The sequence below is a fragment of the Fonsecaea multimorphosa genome (assembly GCF_000836435.1).
Source record: "Fonsecaea multimorphosa CBS 102226 unplaced genomic scaffold supercont1.10, whole genome shotgun sequence".
In the NCBI taxonomy this organism is placed as follows: domain Eukaryota; kingdom Fungi; phylum Ascomycota; class Eurotiomycetes; order Chaetothyriales; family Herpotrichiellaceae; genus Fonsecaea; species Fonsecaea multimorphosa.
Genome location: NW_015971644.1, coordinates 791430 through 809371, shown reverse-complemented (window position 1 = coordinate 809371; position 17942 = coordinate 791430). Strand labels below are relative to the sequence as shown.

The 17942-nt window shown below is 52.9% G+C and overlaps 6 protein-coding genes across 6 annotated transcripts; 1 reads left to right on the top strand and 5 right to left on the bottom strand.

The window, feature by feature from the left end:
- Positions 1-572: 572 nt before the first annotated feature.
- Z520_05869 (uncharacterized protein) lies at positions 573-1640 on the bottom strand (the record flags this gene model as incomplete). Its single annotated transcript, XM_016776372.1, has 1 exon — positions 573-1640. One exon carries the CDS (start codon positions 1638-1640, stop codon positions 573-575), a length of 1068 nt encoding a protein of 355 aa, XP_016632691.1.
- Positions 1641-2104: 464 nt separating this feature from the next.
- On the bottom strand, positions 2105-2857 carry Z520_05868 (uncharacterized protein; the record flags this gene model as incomplete). The annotated part of the gene is made up of 1 exon (XM_016776371.1): positions 2105-2857. One exon carries the CDS (start codon positions 2855-2857, stop codon positions 2105-2107), a length of 753 nt encoding a protein of 250 aa, XP_016632690.1.
- An 859-nt stretch (positions 2858-3716) lies between these two features.
- Z520_05867 (uncharacterized protein) lies at positions 3717-4562 on the bottom strand (the record flags this gene model as incomplete). The annotated part of the gene is made up of 1 exon (XM_016776370.1): positions 3717-4562. One exon carries the CDS (start codon positions 4560-4562, stop codon positions 3717-3719), a length of 846 nt encoding a protein of 281 aa, XP_016632689.1.
- Positions 4563-5480: 918 nt separating this feature from the next.
- Positions 5481-8978, bottom strand: Z520_05866 (uncharacterized protein; the record flags this gene model as incomplete). The annotated part of the gene is made up of 1 exon (XM_016776369.1): positions 5481-8978. The coding sequence occupies one exon, from the start codon at positions 8976-8978 to the stop codon at positions 5481-5483; it is 3498 nt and encodes a 1165-aa protein (XP_016632688.1).
- A 1657-nt stretch (positions 8979-10635) lies between these two features.
- Z520_05865 (uncharacterized protein) lies at positions 10636-13767 on the top strand (the record flags this gene model as incomplete). The annotated part of the gene is made up of 4 exons (XM_016776368.1): positions 10636-10815; positions 10876-10950; positions 11010-13459; positions 13524-13767. 4 exons carry the CDS (start codon positions 10636-10638, stop codon positions 13765-13767), a joined length of 2949 nt encoding a protein of 982 aa, XP_016632687.1.
- Positions 13768-14655: 888 nt separating this feature from the next.
- On the bottom strand, positions 14656-15681 carry Z520_05864 (uncharacterized protein; the record flags this gene model as incomplete). The annotated part of the gene is made up of 3 exons (XM_016776367.1): positions 14656-14846; positions 14917-15166; positions 15352-15681. 3 exons carry the CDS (start codon positions 15679-15681, stop codon positions 14656-14658), a joined length of 771 nt encoding a protein of 256 aa, XP_016632686.1.
- Between the last annotated feature and the right edge of the window lie 2261 nt (positions 15682-17942).

Here is a 17942-nt window from a genome sequence, read left to right as displayed (position 1 = left end):
AATGATGCGGCTCGACCGTACTCGGATCAGAGGCTATCGCAAGCCTAGCAGGGTCGTTGTCAACTCTGCTGATGCCAGGGAGTTTCGGGGATCTGGTCTAATTCATTTATTAGACGGGCCACAATTCATGAGGGACAATATCTGAAGTCATGCCCGTGAGCAAAGCTGTGCCAAGATGCGTCACGTGCAGCGCCTGAGGAAATATATCACGACAGGTACTGGCGTTGCGAGTCTCTCCCTGAGCTTTTCTAGGGTCCTAGCAGGGAACGAAACCTGAAGGGTATCCAATTGCCTTGTGCTTTGAGGGGACAGGATGCGAAGTGGCATAGCAGCTGCATCAGAGCCCATACATATCCATATTTATTAGCTAACAAGGCTCCCAAATATCCACCTACCAGTGCGAAGTACTGTTCGCCTTTGGTATTAATAGCAAGTTAACCGCCGTTGAGTTGAGGTTACGCCATTCCTTTTTGTTGAAGTTTCACCAGAAGCGCCTCATTCCCCAGACATATCTCTTTTCATGACGCAAACCTAGAGCTGAAAGCCTCGTTGATCTATACACGCAGGGATCATCATTTCCTGTTCAACAAGCTCAAGAACTCTTCTCTTGTTTTGGCGCTGCTCCGCATGGCGCCTAGCATGCAACTCGTCGTCGTCGAGCTGCTCGTCTTCTGCACGCCTCTCATCACCATGCAAAGATGGCTGCTCTCCATCACGACCGCGACGCCCTGTGGTTTCAGAACTTCGGCAATCGCCAGTGCAACCTGTTTCGTCAACCGCTCTTGAACTTGCAATCTGCGTGAGAACATCTCGGCCAACCTGGCCAACTTGGATAACCCAAGCACGCGCCGGTTGGGAATATACCCAATATGCATCTTCCCGATAAATGGCACCATATGATGTTCACATAAGCTGAACACTTCAATGTCCTTGACGATAACCAATTCGTCGTGGTCTTCATGAAACACGGCCCCGTTGACCAAATCGCGCACGTTCTCCTCGTAGCCCTTGGTGAAGTACATCAGCGCCTTGGCGTATCTCTCTGGGGTATCTCGCAGTCCCTCGCGGTCCGGGTCTTCGCCTATACATTCAAAAATTGTCCTGACCGCTCCGGCGAGTTTGTCGAGGCGGACTTGTGCTTGTTCGGGGGTCTGTTCGAGGCGTTCGCGAGTGCCAATACACGGCCAGGAAAGGCCGTCAAAGTCAATAGGCGGATGCTGTGTATATGGGCTTGCGGGACGCGACACCGTGGAGGCAGGAGGGGTGGGCGGTGCTTCATCTCGCTCATCTCGCGCTGGGGTGTGCAGCGGTGTAGGACGTTTCGAGTCGTTGTCCTTTTGCGTATTTTCTAGGCCCAGCCATGATGTGCCGCTCGGCATGGTGGCCTGAGAGGCCGTTTGACCCTCGGCCGTGAAGTCTATGGTTTTCCGTCGGCCGTACGTAGCTTTAATGGAAGATGCGAGGTTCTCTCGTTCCTGAGCTCGAGTTGTCGTGGTCTGGGAACGTTGCAGAGGGGAAGAACCATTCAAGAGGTATGAGGGTACAGCAGAGCGAGGTTTAGGGTGCAAAGGTGCGGGAGAAGAGACACTGTTGCCGTGGTCTAGAGAGGAGGGTTTGGGAGGAGGGTTACTTTGACTCATGGCGGGGGAGAGGGCAGGAAGTGAGACCTAAGGTAGAGGCATGGTCTTCGATAAGGCGAACCCCGAGCGTTATACTAGCTCCAGTCGAATATGGGACGGTCAAGGGTTACATGTAGGAAGGCAAAAGGTATTACCGTGCTGGATTAGATTTTGTATTCTCGGCGCAGGATGTGTTTGTTGCGCATGAGAAAATCTCGGGGAGGAAGTCGGAATCTTTTTTTCGTCTGCGCCCTTGCAGCCATCGACAGCCAATCGGAAAAGAGGCCAGATCCGGGGTAGTACGGCGGAGCATCCAGCCTCGTCCGCCCTGCCCTGAGGCGGTTGTGGGAGGGCATAATATCTGGCGGTAGCTTGCTTTCACAAGGATCCTAATCACTAATTATATCGAGGCATAAAGCTGTCAATTCCAGAACATCTTCTCCTTCTATTCCCCCGTTGGAGATAGTTCTTGCAGTCTTTCTCCGTTACACTGACTCACCCGCCGCCCGCCTAATCGACCTCGCTAGCTCCTGTGGCATACTCAGGAACGGGGAATGACTGACGTCCATACTTTCAACCTTCATCTGTGCCCCGGCCTTTTGAGCTCCCTCGACCATGCCTTTCTGCGCATGAAGTGGGATCGCCTCATCTTTCTCACACAGCAGATATGTACTCGGTATATACTTCCAGCCAGGGTTCGTCATCTTTGAAAAGAAGGTGCGATAACTATGCGGCTTCAGCATCGCCACGTACTTCTCTGGACCGTCCACGTCGTTGTAGAAGGTGTCAATTGGCGTGGCGGGTGTAACAATGTCTTCTGAGTCATTGATTTGGAACCACGGTAAAGGCGTCTGGTTCAGAGCGTCCATCAAGGACACACCCTCGGGAAGGGCGAATGCACAGCAAAAGTAGATGTGCGATACTCCTCCCTTTTTGCCCTGCTTTGCACGCGAGGCCTTGTCCAAGTCCTTCACGGCTTCGTTTCCTACCACTCCCCCATACGAGTGGACGACGAGCAAGACGTCTTTTCCCTGGTCTTCGATCAAAGGTCTCATCACTTGTTGAATGGCCTCCACGTCTGGTTGAATGTCCTTGAGCGGCTCGGGCGAGCCGACGGAGGCGAATTTGACACCCCTGGTCTCGTAGCCGGCCGCCTCCAGCTCACCAACTACGAGATGGTAGGCCTCGGGGACATGCCAAGCGCCAGGCACCAGGACGATGACAGGCTTGGACGACATTTTGTTGGGTTTGATCAAGGAAGGATGCCTGTCGAATGTAAACAGCGCAATCTATGGACTGGATTTGTTGTGAGGTAGCGTTTTGATATACTTTCGAGTGTTCCAGCGAAGGAGACGGCCCTTATATGAACCATGCTGTCATCCTGAACTCTCTTGACTCGCAGATATGGATGGCATGAGGCCACCCCGCACGTTGCTCCCAAGAAAAAAGAAACTTTGAGAACCTGACTGGCCACAAAGATAGACTCGATCGGCGCGATAACAGACCTCGGGAGGCTGGGCACCACGCATTAAGGCCTGTCGGAGGAATTGCAAGAGCACCATGGTCATCACAGATAGGCAGACTACTACTAGCAGCTGAGGCCTGATCCGTGCGGTATGGTAAGAATGTCAAATACTGAGGTATTCTTGCAGTAAGTCACACACTCCGCATTATCTTTCTGCAGAGAACGTCCGCGTGTCTTACCCGATGGGTGCCGGGTAGATCTATCTATGGAGAATCTGACGGCAGACATTAGAAAGGGATGACATGTTTCCCACTCCTCTCTCCTTTTCGATGGAAGGATCCCCAAGCTGCATTATTCTACGCCTGAAATCACTATTATTTTGAGTCTGCGCGTCTTTATTTACCAAATAGCCTTGTTCCTAACAGATATGCCCTCAAATGGCTTGAGAGGTAGACAACCACAGCGGGCGTATATGTACAAGACAAGTAGCCAAATCGCCCCTAGGGATACAGTCTTGTCATGGCATTTTGCTCGCAAGAATGCCTCTTAACTCTTTCCCAGAGCGTACTACGAAATGAAAGGAAATACTATAAGACTTGTAGTACGCCAGGATTCGGCCAACTCATCAACACCTACTTTGTCGCTATCGCGATATACGCCACGGAGTAGATGCCACCAACGCCTCCGCCTTCGGGATCCCTCTCGCGAGCAAGCCTCAAAATCTCCTGTCCCAACTTGGCCTTGTCCTGCTCACTCCACCCCTCCACAGCCGCAGGGTACGACCTCGCGACCATCTCCGGATCTCGAAGGAATGGTTCGGCCAACGAATCCGTCCTTTTCTCCACGATCTTGATATTCTCGGCCTTGAACCCCGCGTTGACGAGGACATTCCGCAGCGTTTCTTCCTTGGACCAGAGCTCCGCCCAGGGACTGTACAGGGTCTTCAGATCCGGCCTGATGGTCTTTTGCGCCACGACAATCGTGTCCATCATCCTCCTCTCCTTCCATGCAGTGACCACCGCGAGGCCTCCGGGTTTCAGTGTGCGGTATATCTGATCCGCCCCTCTCTGCGGGTCGGGGAGAAAGAAGATCCCGAAATTGGTGATGCTCAGGTCAAAGAGCGCGTCTGGGAATGTGAGTTCCTGGCTGTCCATGACCGAGATGTCAATGTTCCTCCACTGTTGTCGCGCGGCTTTCTGCTGCATGATTCTGGTCACAGAGGGCACAAAGTCTGTCGCGTAGATCATCTTTGGGTATGTTCCCGTAGTCGATGAAACCTGCTGGAGGTATTCCGTGACCAGACCTGTGCCACAGGCGTTGTCATGGATCACCATATCCGAGTTTGGTGGTTCGATCAGTGCCTGTAGAGTGTAGCGTCCAATGTCGCCTGTCATGAGGCCAATCAGATCGTCATAACTGGACGAGAGTTTATCGAAGTGGCCCGAGGGGTTGAATTCATTTGGATTCGTGTTGGCCATAGTCGGTCGCTGCTGCTTTGGCTTCCAGCTTTACTGCGACCTGCCCGAGGGAGTTGACCTGTCGTCTATGATCAAGTAGATGTTTGGCACAGGTATAAAAGTCCTCTATCAAAGGCTCTCGGCCTCGGCTACTCAAGTTATCTATACCTTCGGAGGATGGTCCACTGTCAACTTACCCCACTCTTGAGGCTTTCGTGTTCTTTTTAGCAGCGGAGAAAAACCGGCAAGCATCAATGACCTTGAGAGCAGCCTCAGAGCCATTCAATCTGGACATGGAAGTGTCGGGCTGCATCACGGTTTGGACGGCTCAAAGGCTTCGCAGCGCATTGTGAATAGGGTGAGGATGACTTGACCATATCCGAAGCAATTGGCAAGCGAGGCTTCGGCTATCGGTGGTCAAGCAGGATGGAGTGCGCATTGGATGCCAGTGAACTCCTAGATCTCCTACCTTTTCTCTAGCGATAGGCAGTTACGGCCGGAGAATAGAGTTATTCTAAGATCAGGGACAGAAAAGAGAATGACTTTCGAAAGCATAGGCGAGGTTCGACAGGCGCATCGTATCAACCGATCATCAGTTCCAAGAGAACTCGAAATTGTACTTGTACAAGACGTGTATGACGAACATTCTAACGTGTCGTCAAGCATCAATGCAGAAAGCAAAGTCATGGCGCCAGGAAATCCTTGTCTGTAGAAAGCTGGCACGATAAACCACAACTCGCTCAGCTTCCTGCGTATCCTAGCCAGCTGCCCAACACACAAATAGTCCGGAACTTTTGTCTCCAAAAGGCAGGCTCCCCCAAATGTTCCAAATCCCAAATCCATGTCCGTGTCCCGGCGGCCTATGCCAAATTGACTCCCTCTTGCGTACCGACATTAACCAACTCTCCAGAGACATGGAAAATCTCGCGACGTCCACCATCAGACGCACTCCCACTCTCCCCAAACACACCACCTGGCGCTCCGATCGGCCAGGACCAGGCCCCTCCAGATACCCCTTTCTTGAACCTTGACCGCAGTTTCCCAAAAGCTTCCCAGCACCTCGCCATCCACCTCCTTCAGACTTGCGGGCTGCGGAATCCCCTCATGCTTCCGGTTCAACCTGATGATTTTCCCACCAGGAGACTGGATCGCCAGCTTTGCGGGCTTGTCCTTGATTTTGACGCCAGCCGCACTGTTGTTGTATTCGCTGGGATTGGAGCCGGTGGTGCTGCTAGTCATGCTCATTGCGCTGGTGGGGCGTGCGAGTGGGTTGGGACTAACAGGCCGGAGGTCAAAGCCGTTCTGTTCGTTGGCAGGTGTAGATGCTACAGACGCGGCGTGTTGACGAACGCAAAAGACATATGTTTCTCCGGCCCCAAGGCGGTAGCATTGCGGTTGCACAACGTAGAGATCTTGCCGCGTGGCGTGCGGCGTAGGATGTCGCATGACGAACTCATAAGCCGGGTTCTCGCCTGAGTGGTACAGAGGTACCGCGAGAGCTAAAGGGTGGACGATATCCCTCGAAGAAAGCATCAAACCCTTCTTCCCAGCATACACTTTGACATATGCTACGCCTTCATCCCCTGGGAGAATTGCCTTGATGACATAGCGTTTCTGGGCGACATCTGTGTTAGGCACTGTTCTGTACCAGCTTGGTTGTGCAAGAGCTCTTTTTTTCGTCAGATTGTCAGCGTCCTCGTAAACATCGCCGTCCTGATCGCAGAGGTACCTCCTGGCTTCCACCTCTGCGACTATTTCAACGTCGGCAGGGACATTGATGCTAAATGTGCACATTTCTAGGCCGTCAAGTCTAATGATGCTGGTGTCATAGGCATGCATTGACAGCCCCTGCCTGAAGAACGGCGGGCACGTTCCAGGCAGCGCTAAAAGCACGTCAGGACTGATGCTGGGGATCATATGTTGTTGGCCATCTTCGACGGGGACATGTGTCCAGCACAGTTCGCTCGGCCGTGTTAGGAAATACCAAGCTTCCGCGATACTGGAGCTGACACTCGAATATAATGCTCTTTTTGGGTTGGTTGGGCTGGCAAGGCTGGCGTCTATCATTCTCCACTCTCCGTCAACGAGCACAGCGTTCCAAAAATGGTTTGGACGAGAAATGGCGTCCAAGTCGAGTTCTTCACCGGGTGTTTTCAGGTACCCATGCACGACTTCCGCGTGAATGCCAATGGCAATGCACATTTCAAGCACGACCTCTGCAACCTCTTGACTGCTTCCTCGTTTGGTTTGAATGACTTTTCTGGTATCGACTGGTTGATTGAAATCGTAGCCGTCAAATTGGTCTTCTTTCCAGCTGATCCTCTCGGCGCACCAAATGAATATCGCTCGTAGTCTTTGCACGCCACTTCGATATGGACGGCATATGAAACCCGTAGCGAGGCCTGCCGCCGTTATGCTGCTAGGAATGCTCGTGATGAAACGAGCGGCCTTGTCCACTTGACTGAAACTTGGATTGCTGAGCTGGAACGGCGCATAAACAGGTCGTCTGTCGGCGTCTTCGTCTCCCTGAAGGTTCTCGTACAGTTCTTCTACAGGGCAAATAACAGGTTGATCCAGCATTTGGCACCGATCAGCCCGTTCTTGTCGTTCTGATGGTCCAGGTGTATTTGATCGATTGACGTCGCGTCGAGTGAGAATGTACGAACCAGAGGCTCCGCTGGTCAATCCCATCTCTCTTGCAGCATCCCTTCCGAAAGCGCTATTTGACTGATGAGCGGTTATCGGTGCATTGAAAGCGGTGCCGCCGGCGATGCCCGTCAGTTTTGTGGGCGACCCAGAATTGCTTCCTGCTTGACTGGAGGAGATGGTACTCCGGGCGCTCGCAGCACCGGTCTTTGCACTGTCGATCAGTTTCTTGAAGAAGCCCTGCTTTTTGGCTTTGGGAGTCGTAAAACCCCCTAGTCCACCATTTGCACCTCGATTTGCGTCATCCCAGCCAATTGCCGACTTCGCCCCTTGCCTGGAGTCATGGTTTGAGTGGAAGGATGCTGCGGTGTTTGGTGTCTTCGGTCGTGCTTCCATTTGGCCCCAATTCTCATCCCTGGTGCCGGTACTTGTCATTGGTCTTGCCACACGCTCCCGAAGACTGCCCATCCTCTTCCTCGCGAGGCTGCCTGCACTTGTAGCGCTAAATGCACCAGCAGAATATCCGCTCATAATGCTTTGGGCAGTCATTGCTGTTTGGTGCGAAAAGTTGGTTCCTGTGCTTGCAGAACTTTGCGCTCCGCTGCTGGAGCTACTGTTGTTCGTCACATTGGTTTTTTGTGTCAGGGCTCTTGAGAGAGCTCCATCACCGAGATCGACGGCAGATTTCCTTCGCTTTGACAGTCGACGACCGGCACTTGATGAGCCAGCCCACGGCGAATTCTTAGGTGGTGGTTCTGGAGGGTCACTGCCCGTAGCATCAAAATCCTGCCCTTCTCGAGCCTGTTGCATACGGCGTAATCGACTTTCCATCCTCTGTACATAGTTCTCCAACCGAGGAGGACCATCCTGGTATCGATCTGGGCTGTTATGGCGACTGCTATAATTGATGCGTGCTTCGGAGAAAGTGCTGCCTCCAGCGCCCAGCCCTAGACTGGTAAGTGGACGAGGACCCGGACGAGACTCGGGTCGACGGAAGTCGTCAAAGGCTTCTGGAGACCAGGGATTGAAATGCTTCTCTTGTTGGATTGAATCCTGTCTTACTAACGTCATATCCTCAAGAGAAGACATGACATCGTCCATGGCGCTCCGGATCGTTGGGGGAGTATGTCCGTTGATTGAGGGAGGTGCTGGGGAAGGAGTACGAGAGAATGACTGATATCGATCATTCATGTCGAAGGCTTGTGGTGCAGGTGATGCGGCTCTGCCCCCAATAATCCGGTGGGGTGGAGGAGGCGGCGGGGGAGAAGAACCGATTTCATGATGTGGTAGAGGAGATGGTGATCTTGCAGGAGCTCTGGACGGTGGCCTCTGCTGCCACAAGACCGTCGAGGGAGGATTCCGTGTGTCATAGGGTTGTGGTGCTGGTGCAGAGACAGGCGCGGCTTGTTGAGGTAGAGCTGTGCTACTGACTGCAGGAGATGTCGCGCTCTTATAACCACTAAAAGGGCGTCTTGATTTTGCCTTCTCCTTCTTTTCCTGTGGCGTCTTCTTGCTTCCACTGTTGCTCTTGTGAAGATCAGGTAGGGGACTGGCGGATCGGCGCATGGGGACGAAATCTTCCTCGAGCACAACGACGAAGTTTGAGGGAAACAGGCCCATCATTCTCCTGTCTCTGAGTAGTCTCCCCATCCACCAGGACCCGTCTCCCGCGTTGAGACATTCTATCAAGTCACCTTCGATGAACCCGAGGTCTCTGTCTGTTTCACCGCCCCATGAATACACCGCGCGACACCAGCAAGGAAACTTCGTAGGTAGTTGAGGGACGGCCATTCTGACTGAGCTGCACACTCAGTTTTAATGTCACGGTGGTTCACGTCGCATTGATCGAGGTAGGTGCAGCATCTGGCTTTTGGCTGATCGAGAGTCGTAGTGAGGAAGCAAGTCAAAATGTGATTGGAAACAGTAAACAAGTATAGAGCAAGGTAACGAGCGACAGCGCGTGTGGGAGAAGTCAGAAGTGCCTTGAAGACAGCGCCTGAGAGTGCAAGCTGCGGCTGCGCAGCCGGACAATACGGAATAGACCCAAAGCGAAAGCGCAGTGAGAATGATGGAGCCGTTGTCGCCGTTGTTCAGTTGCCAAGCCGAAGATGTAAATAAACAGTGGACGACAAGCTCACGAAGCGCAGGCACGTGACTGGCGGGGCTACGCGACAAACATGCCCAATCCGGTATAGTGGAAAAGCCTTCAGCCTTGCCAAACATCAAGTATTCTACCCGCCCAATCTCCCGATACTGTCTGCTGTGCTTTTGTACAGATCATTCTCCTGTTGTGCACACACCCTGATTTGCAGGTATAGGGCGGAAATGTCAGATTTCAAGAGTGTTTTGTGATCAAGCTGTGACGTCATGTTGCTAGGCCGACTATTGCGGCCCTCTGCGGTCATTCCAAATTTAAACTCGGCCACAGGAGCAAAAGGTTTATGACTTTATTTCCCAGCCACCATGCAAGATGCTAACTCTTCAATCTTTCCATGATCAGCATGTCTCTGTTACTTCCCAAGAACGTGAACTCTATTCTTGCCATGATGATTTCTACTGGCTACGAATCAGCTGGCACCTTTCGTGTTCAGAAGCCCAGACCAGCCTAGCCCCCGGAATCACGAGCAGGCAGCCAATCAAAGGCGCCCCTTGTCCGAGGCATTCTCTATGACTGACTGACCTTTAGTTGAGCTCTCGCTTAATTCCGACGGTGGCAGAGAGGAATACAGAGAGAGGGAGACAGCTCCTGCCGTATGCAGGAGAAATGGCGGTACTTCCGGCTCCTGCGGCGAGCAGTCAGTAAGTCTGTGCTCCCCAAAGTCAATCTGAATGTCTGCAATATGTTCGAGGTATCAGCCGCCCTTTCAAGACACCTCCCTCTGTCCTACAACCGGGGCCAGAACTTCTTCCGCCCTAGCGCGGCCAATCGTAGATTTGATTTTCCAGGTATCCGAGCCTTTTGAGTTGGTGCTTGCCGTCCATTACGAGCTCCATTGTCTTGGATGCATAGGTCGACTCGCTGACAGGACTTGGCAAAAGACAGAGGAGGCGGGGTGAGTCTGGAGCTGCCCCCTGATAAGTGCTGTCCGACCTCGTGCTGCCTCTTCGTCTTCCGTTTATCTCTCTTATCCAGTTTCGGGCATGTCCAGGCCGGTATTTCGCTTCTAGGTACCGTCTACCGGACAGCGATTGTGTTTGAAAATGGTAAGTGCTCGTTATCCAACCTATAACTATCTTGCGTACTGAATGCAGCCACTAGGTAAGCCATGGACAAGGCTGGTGGAACGGAGAACAAAGTGAGGAAAAGTAAGCGTGGCAGTAAATTCTTGAAAATATCTTGTCATTCATTCCCACTAGCTATCCTCTGTCGGCACAACGACCGTACGGACAGCGGCAGGGGGCCTCCGGATCGACGGAATACAACCCATATTTCTATTCCCGCTCCCACATGGGCCGGAGTGAATACATGATTCACAGTCCTCCCCCCGCGCGACAGAATCCGAGCAGGATAGCGCCGCGCTCTACTTCGGGAGGCCGAGAATCGCGCTCCCCCTACGAAGCACTGCCGATGAGTGATACATCCTACGTTCCGCCTTCTATCCATGATCCAGTACCGGATGCTCACATTGTACGCTCAATTGTCCTCTCTCTGTGCTGTCAAATGTCTCCTGAGACTGAATGCCTTTAGTACAACACGGACACCTATTATGGTCCTCCAGCATACAACCATCCCGACAGCATTGCACCTTCCACGAACAATGTGGTAAGTTCATCCCGCCAACTGCAGCCTGGCGCAAGGACGAGGCTTTAACAGCCCAACAGTCCATCAATGATGGTGTCTCGGTAAGCAACGACTTTGCAACTCCTCTTACGGCCCAGCAAAAATTCAATGCGGATGAATATGAAGTCCACGCCGTCAAAGCGCCGAACGATAATCCATACGTCTTCGATGCAGATACATTACTCAATCGGTTTTCGAACAACTTGCACATCAAGCGGATGTTTTATTGGCTTGACCCGAAATTCTTCCACGAGCGCGCTTGGTTCAGCTGGACGTCTCCCCACTCTTATCAACTCCCTGGTCACTACTACAGATCAGGTAATGGTGGGCAGATCAACTTCTACCGGCACAGGGATGTCTTTCGGCGAAAGCATGCCGGGTTGAATGATGACCGATACCTAGATCCGCTGGACGGAAGGGTGGAGAAGCTTTTCGTCCAGACAGTCAACGAGATCTACGACACGGACAACGACACGACCTGGCGCAGGACATATATCGAGAACGTCAGCCCGTGGCTCATCCGCTTGGCTTACTGGCCTTACTCGCACATGCCTAATGCAAGCCCGAGATTCTCAGCCGATTATGGCTCAGGCGAATCATCGTCTGCTGGGGTAGGTGCTTGGAAGCAAGAACAATGGCTTCACATCGGCCTTCGCTGGCTACCTACTTGCATTGGCCTGCTGTTGCTGATGACCTTCCCAACCGACGTGCAAGGCCAAGTCCGCAACCATGGATATTACGATCCTGTGCCTTACAGATATTGGTCTTACCCGCTGTCTGCGCGCAACTTCCGCGAGAACAAAGGCCAGATGCCCAAGCCTGGATCGTTCGGGACCGCGAACGACTTCAGACTCTCCGAGAGATGTCTCCGTCCACGCCTGTTGTGTTTCCTGGATCGTATGACCGATAATAATCCGAGAGGCTGTCTAGACCCGCAGGTTTGGATTGACGAGCACGGAGGAGGCGTTGAGCCGACGTACATCTTCATTTCTTATACCGCCGAGAACCAGTTCGAGCGGCGATGTGCCGACGCGAGGAAAGATATCCAGAGCACCGGCTCTTCATACTGCAACTGTCCTCAATGCCGAGATGCAGCATCCGACGCAGATGCGCTCCACAGGATCGCTCGAAAGGCCGCCGAAAGGGCAAATGTCGCAGCCTATTGGACCGATCAATGCTGCATGTCCACTGACAAGGCTGAGCTCCAAGAAGATGTCTACCGAATCAGCGACGTCGTCCGTGGTGCGGCAAAGATCGTCATCGTGGTGGGCCGGACAGGCCAAGATCATCTTCCGCCATCAGTTACCACGCTCGACCTGCTGAAAGAATGGGGTACACGCATGTGGACATGGCCGGAAGTTCTGCTAGGTCCTGCCGGGGAGAAGATACAGGTATACACGCGAGGGGGAGATATGCGTGCGCCACTGGAAATCTCCAAGATGGAGTTTCCTGCCCAAGTCTGGGACGACGGTGACGTGGCGAGACAGCTGATCGATAACTACGAGGGATCTCTGGCATTGAGTCGACTCGAGCTCGTGGTTCTGGCATTGGAATGTCTTAAACGCCGGGTGGAAAAGGGGACGACAAAATATCTCGAAGGGGACTTGTCGTACGCGTTGATGGGCTTGCTGAGGCAACGGCCCAAGGTCGACCAGACAGACTCTGCGTTCCAAGCTTTCGCGCGCCTCTCGTTAGCGAACGACAGTGACAGGCTTCTGGAAAGGATGATTTGCTTACTGCCATTCGAGGACAGCCACGATTCCGTCTCCAGCGACCGACACTACAACCAAAACACGGGAGCAGCGATTGGCGGCAATGGCCAGTACGTAAAGAGTCCACTCGGCGAAGAAAGCAAGAAGAGGCATTACTGGACCAACCTTGACGACTACTGGGGTGCCAAACTCTGGGACATCCAACCCATTTGTCAAGTCGCGGGCATCGGTCAGGACGACACCGTGATTCTCGACGGCGCGTACGGGGCCACAGTCCACTGGGATAGATTCCAACGTGTCGCCATCACTACGCGAGAGACGTGGTCGCGCATGCTCGCTCGGTACTTTGTTCGCGGCACACCCGCATGGTTCTTCACCGGTGTCCTTACCGCATCTTTAGCAAACAACCCCACGGGAAAGGCGATAGGGGCATTGTTCCTAATCATGGCGTTGGTCACCATCCTTCTCTCGCCAATGCTGATTCTGCACATCTATGGAGGCAAAGTGTGGAATACCCAGCCGTGGCTGTTTGGATTCGAAGGACACATGTCCCTGAGGAAGATTGAGATGAAGATTTTCGGATTCCCGTCGGAACGGCTCTCCTGGGCACCTTATGCCAGCAATATGTCCCATCACCGGGTGAATAGGGAATTCTTGGAGGAGGAGTGTGAAGGCATGGACCCTTTGCTGGCAGGCGAGAACGAGAGAGGTGGTGCGGGAACGGTATCGACAACGGGTGAAAAGCTGAGACTTTTCACCCTGGTCGACACGAATACAATGTATGTGCCGTCTCTATACACTCGGACCGCCTTTCCCTTCCACATCGCTGACCTTTGTTGATAGGACTGTAACTACATTTCGTGCTGCTCGACCGCCCACTGTTGCTCTCCTCTGCGGCTCGGAAGGAGGCATGCAACGCGCGGTGATGTGCTCCTATGACTGGACAAATCAATGCCTGTGGCGAGAGACGGTGCTCCGCATGGAGACAATAGCGCTCCAAAAGATGCCCAGGATTGGCAGAGTCAGGTTTGGGTTGCGGAGGTGGGAGGCTGAGATGGGAAGGAGTGATTTGCAGCCTCCTGATTGAGAGCAGGATGGCCGCCGGTGACAGCCGGTGACATGAAGATGTACACAAGGTGGGAGACTGAGATGGAAAGGAGTGATTTCCACCCTCTCGATTGAGAGCGGGATCGCCGCCGATAGCATGCAGATGTAGACAAGCTGGACCAACAAGGAACTGCCCTGGGAATATTCTTGATCAGACTATTTGAGTGGTAGAAGGTCACTGGATCCAAAGTTTTACCTCAGCTTCAGCGGCCCTTACCTGTCGGGTGCCTGTTGTCTCTAGCAAGACCCGCCTGGGATGATTTTCTCGGACTCTGCCCTCCGTTCGAGATGATCCACCACGTCCCGGGCCGTTACTAGGTCATTTTGAGGATCCCTGAACTTGGGCACTTGTCGACTGAAAAGTCCTTCGTCCATTAGGCCTAAGTGTAGACCCTTTGGTCACCTATTCCCAAACTTTATGAGCTATTTATACTGCCAGGACGGCACATTTCTTGGCGACACAGCGGCTTAACTTGAGGCCGGGATCGCGCTGTTCGATGGAGACCAACTTATTGAAGATGATGAGGATCTACTCCTTCTGTCTCTGAAGCCATTGTTCTTGCTTCCAAGCACCTATCCTGTTCTGAAAGCTCGACGAGCCTGTTGAGGAGTACATTCTGCTCTGTCAGGAGTGTATTCTGCTGTCGCAGAAGAGCTTCTCTCTTGTCGTTCTGGGAAACAAGCTTTTGAATCTTCAGCGCGGCTCGCCCTTTGCCAAATGCATAGGATCAGCCATGGATATTCGCGCCGCAGAGTAACGACTACAAACTGTAGGTAAGCTCCCAAGCCGCAACGCCAAGAAAGCGCTCTTCAACTGCCGCAAGCGCGGGTATCTATTTCAGTTCTGATTGCGGAGAGGCTAGTTCAGCTACAGCTGGACCCAGCCAGCACTCGGCGAGAGCCACTCCTCGAGAAATACTTCGCTGGTGTCCAGCCCACCGAGGAGCTGGAGATCGAGTGGTTGGAGCAGCACGTTTCCCGAGTGTAGTCCCTCAACGTAGTCGACAACTTCTCGCGTTATAGACGGCGGGTTCCAGTTAGCGAGAGCTGACCCCAAGTCTATTATATAGATGTATTGGACGGCCCTTGGGCCTAAGATATCTAGGTGGCCACCTGGTGAGGCCCTCACCGATCATTTTGTTAACAGCGTCTTCCCGCGTTGCATTCTGGAAGTCCGGCTTTCCATAGCACTCGGCGATAAGTTTGTCTTGTTCTTCCTTCATGTCTTTCATATCTTGAATAGCTGCGCGAGCTCGCTCATTGGCCTTCTCCAGGAGCTTCTTTTTGGTGTCCAGCTCAGCCTGGAGTAGAGCGATTTCATCTTGGCGGGCCTCGGTATCGAAATCAAAGGCGGCAGTGATCGAGTATCTTATACTGCCCTAACCTTATCAGAAAGGTTCGCCGATATCTAAGTGATATACCTCTATCCTACCTAGGTACATTAGGTAGGTTAGGCGAGTGACACTACCGCATCTATTACCACCCTATCTTCGGTAGCTTATAAAAGCTCAGCGCGATTCACCCTTCGATAAGTACCTCAGCTCAGCGCGAGTCAACATTCAACAAATGCCTCAGCTCGGCGACAGATGTTCGCGCCGCAGAGCAGCGACCTCTGATAAAGTTCCCCAGCCGCAACGTCAGGGAAGCGCTCTTGGAGCAAAGTGTTTCCCTCATGTAGCCCTTCAACGCAGTCGACTAGCTCTCGTATTGTAGACGGCGGGCTCCAGTCAGCGAGCTCACGTCCAGCCTCATGGAGAGCTGAGATGGCGGCACCTGGACCAACAAGCTCAATGATCTTTGCAAGCAGAGAGTCACTGTCGATTGACTCGGCACTTTCGTCCACCGACGTGGACTGCTTGTGTAAGACCTTGGTAAGGTCCTGGCCGAGCATCATATTTATAGCCTCTATGAGGTTGGATCCTGGAAGTCCGGTGTGTCGGGGAGTATCATAGCGAAGACTACAATTCTACTTGATATTCAACATGGGGAGTAGCTATCAAGTTCACGCACTACGTGACAACCCAACCGCGCTCATCGCCATGCGGCTGTTACTACAATTCCTTTCGATAGGGCTCCGCCAACCTTGGATCAAGCTGTCACGCGCTTCATCGAGGCATTCCGCGAAAAAGGATCTGCACATCGCTTAGGCCAACGGAACGATTGACCCCCGTCAATAATATCATATCAATTACCATACGTCCTAGGAGTACCTCTTTATGAGTCATGTCTCTCATCGTCATTAAGGGCGTCAACCCGATCTCCAAATCGTTGTCCAAGGTGCCCTCCGTGTCCTCCCACCGCTAACGGAGGGGTTCTTCGGAAGTCAGCGTCGTTCACCATAATCCTGCCGCAGAAGGTGAACAGGCGAGGTAGTTTCTTCTCTCTGGCAGAAAGTGGTAAGTGCTTCAGACTTGTTACCTTTTATAGACTTGTGCCATCCATGACGGTCTAGATACAGAGTCGTACGCGCCCGTTAGAAAACGTAGGCAATCTTGACGACCGAGTGACTGCCATACTAATATTCCTAATTGGACCAATAAAAGGCTGAAGACGACTGCTTCCAATCGGGGCAGGCCTATATCGCGAAAATGCACAACCTTAAGACCAATAGATGATATCTTGACATTGGAGGAGAAGGAGCGGCCATTGCACTCTGTGCCATATTAAGGCTCGGGGAGGCATATTTCTTCAGATGTTTCTCCCGGAGAGCCTAGGGAAGGTTAGATGACAAGGACTACCTCAGCCATCTACCTCCGCGAAAAGTAAGTGCTTGGCGAGTTCATAATACTATAGACCTCCTTAGTCACCTCGCCTCCGGGGGAAGCATGTGCTCGGCGAGATGGGAGTGACAATGACCTCCATTGTCACTACCTCCTCGGGGAGATGTGAATGCTCGGGGAGATGGCAGTGAAAGCTCGGGGAGATGGCAGTGAAAGCTCGGGGAGATGGCAGTGACAATGACCTCCATTGTCATTTCGCTCTTATGGGTGCCTGAGAGGTCAGAACGTGCTCAGCGAAGAGAGCTGCAGTCGTCTCCCTTAGCCGCCTCGCTCCGGGGAAACAGGAAGTACTCGGCGAAGAGACATGCAGCCATCTCCTCAACCACCGCTCTTTCTGGAAGCGCTCAGGGACTCGGCTCGAGTCTCCGCCTCCCATCTGCATCGACGATTGTACGTGCTTGTGCACTGAGAAGCGGTAGGCGCCGGTTGGTACAGGAGTATAGGCTTTCGGAGCCCAGGTCTCGGCAGCCATACACACTCTCATGCACGACAGAGACTTCATTCCACAAGAGTTAATCGAATGCTGCGGCACACCAGATACTGCGGTGGCTCCCCCATGGGCCTGGCCTTCAGCCATCGCGGACCTGGCGCTGGGGAGGGGCAAAGCGAGCATTGGCGGTGCCGCAGTTGCAGTCTTCCGGTGTTCGAATTGCAGATGGAGTGCAACAGCTTGTTCCAGTCTGCTTAGTTTGGTGTTTGCTTCAATACAGCTGCCTGTCTTGGTTTTTCTCGTATCTGAGTAAAGCGGGCGGATATGCCGTTTGGCTACTGATCGGCAATAGAAGTCGGTTCCTGGCCATACGATGTCGCATCTGCCATCCCAGTACCGAGGCATCTTCTCGTCGTTGGCAAAACGTTTTGCTAGAGAAGGCGCCGAGCATTGCCCAGGATCATTGTTTTCGAGCAATGACAACATTCCGAGACAATAACCCGAGATGCATTCAGAGCCAAGATTTGTGGTTTGCAATCCGTTGGCAGTTAGATTCCGCAGGGCCATTCCTCACGCATTAGTTGATGGTCCGGGCTGCCCCAACCTTGTTAGTTTGAGACAGCCAGGTTGCGTGATCTCTGTTGGAAGACGTCGAAATGTCCGCAGAAACTCGGGGTCGAGCCCGCTGTGGAGCCAGAGGTTTAGAACGTGGAGACGCAGCGGGGCGTGAAGCCGGCGGGGATATCTCCAGATCCAGGATAGGCATGTACTTAGCCATGCCTTTGCGCTGAAAGGGGCAAAAGGATCTTCTGCGCTCGTATTATCTACCGGCAGCTGTGATTGGAATCTGAAGGGGTTAGAACAAACTGTAAATTCGGCGGGTCTTCCAAAGAGAACAACAACAAGCCGGGCGTTGTTTCGCGGGGTCACTGCCCGGTCATCGTT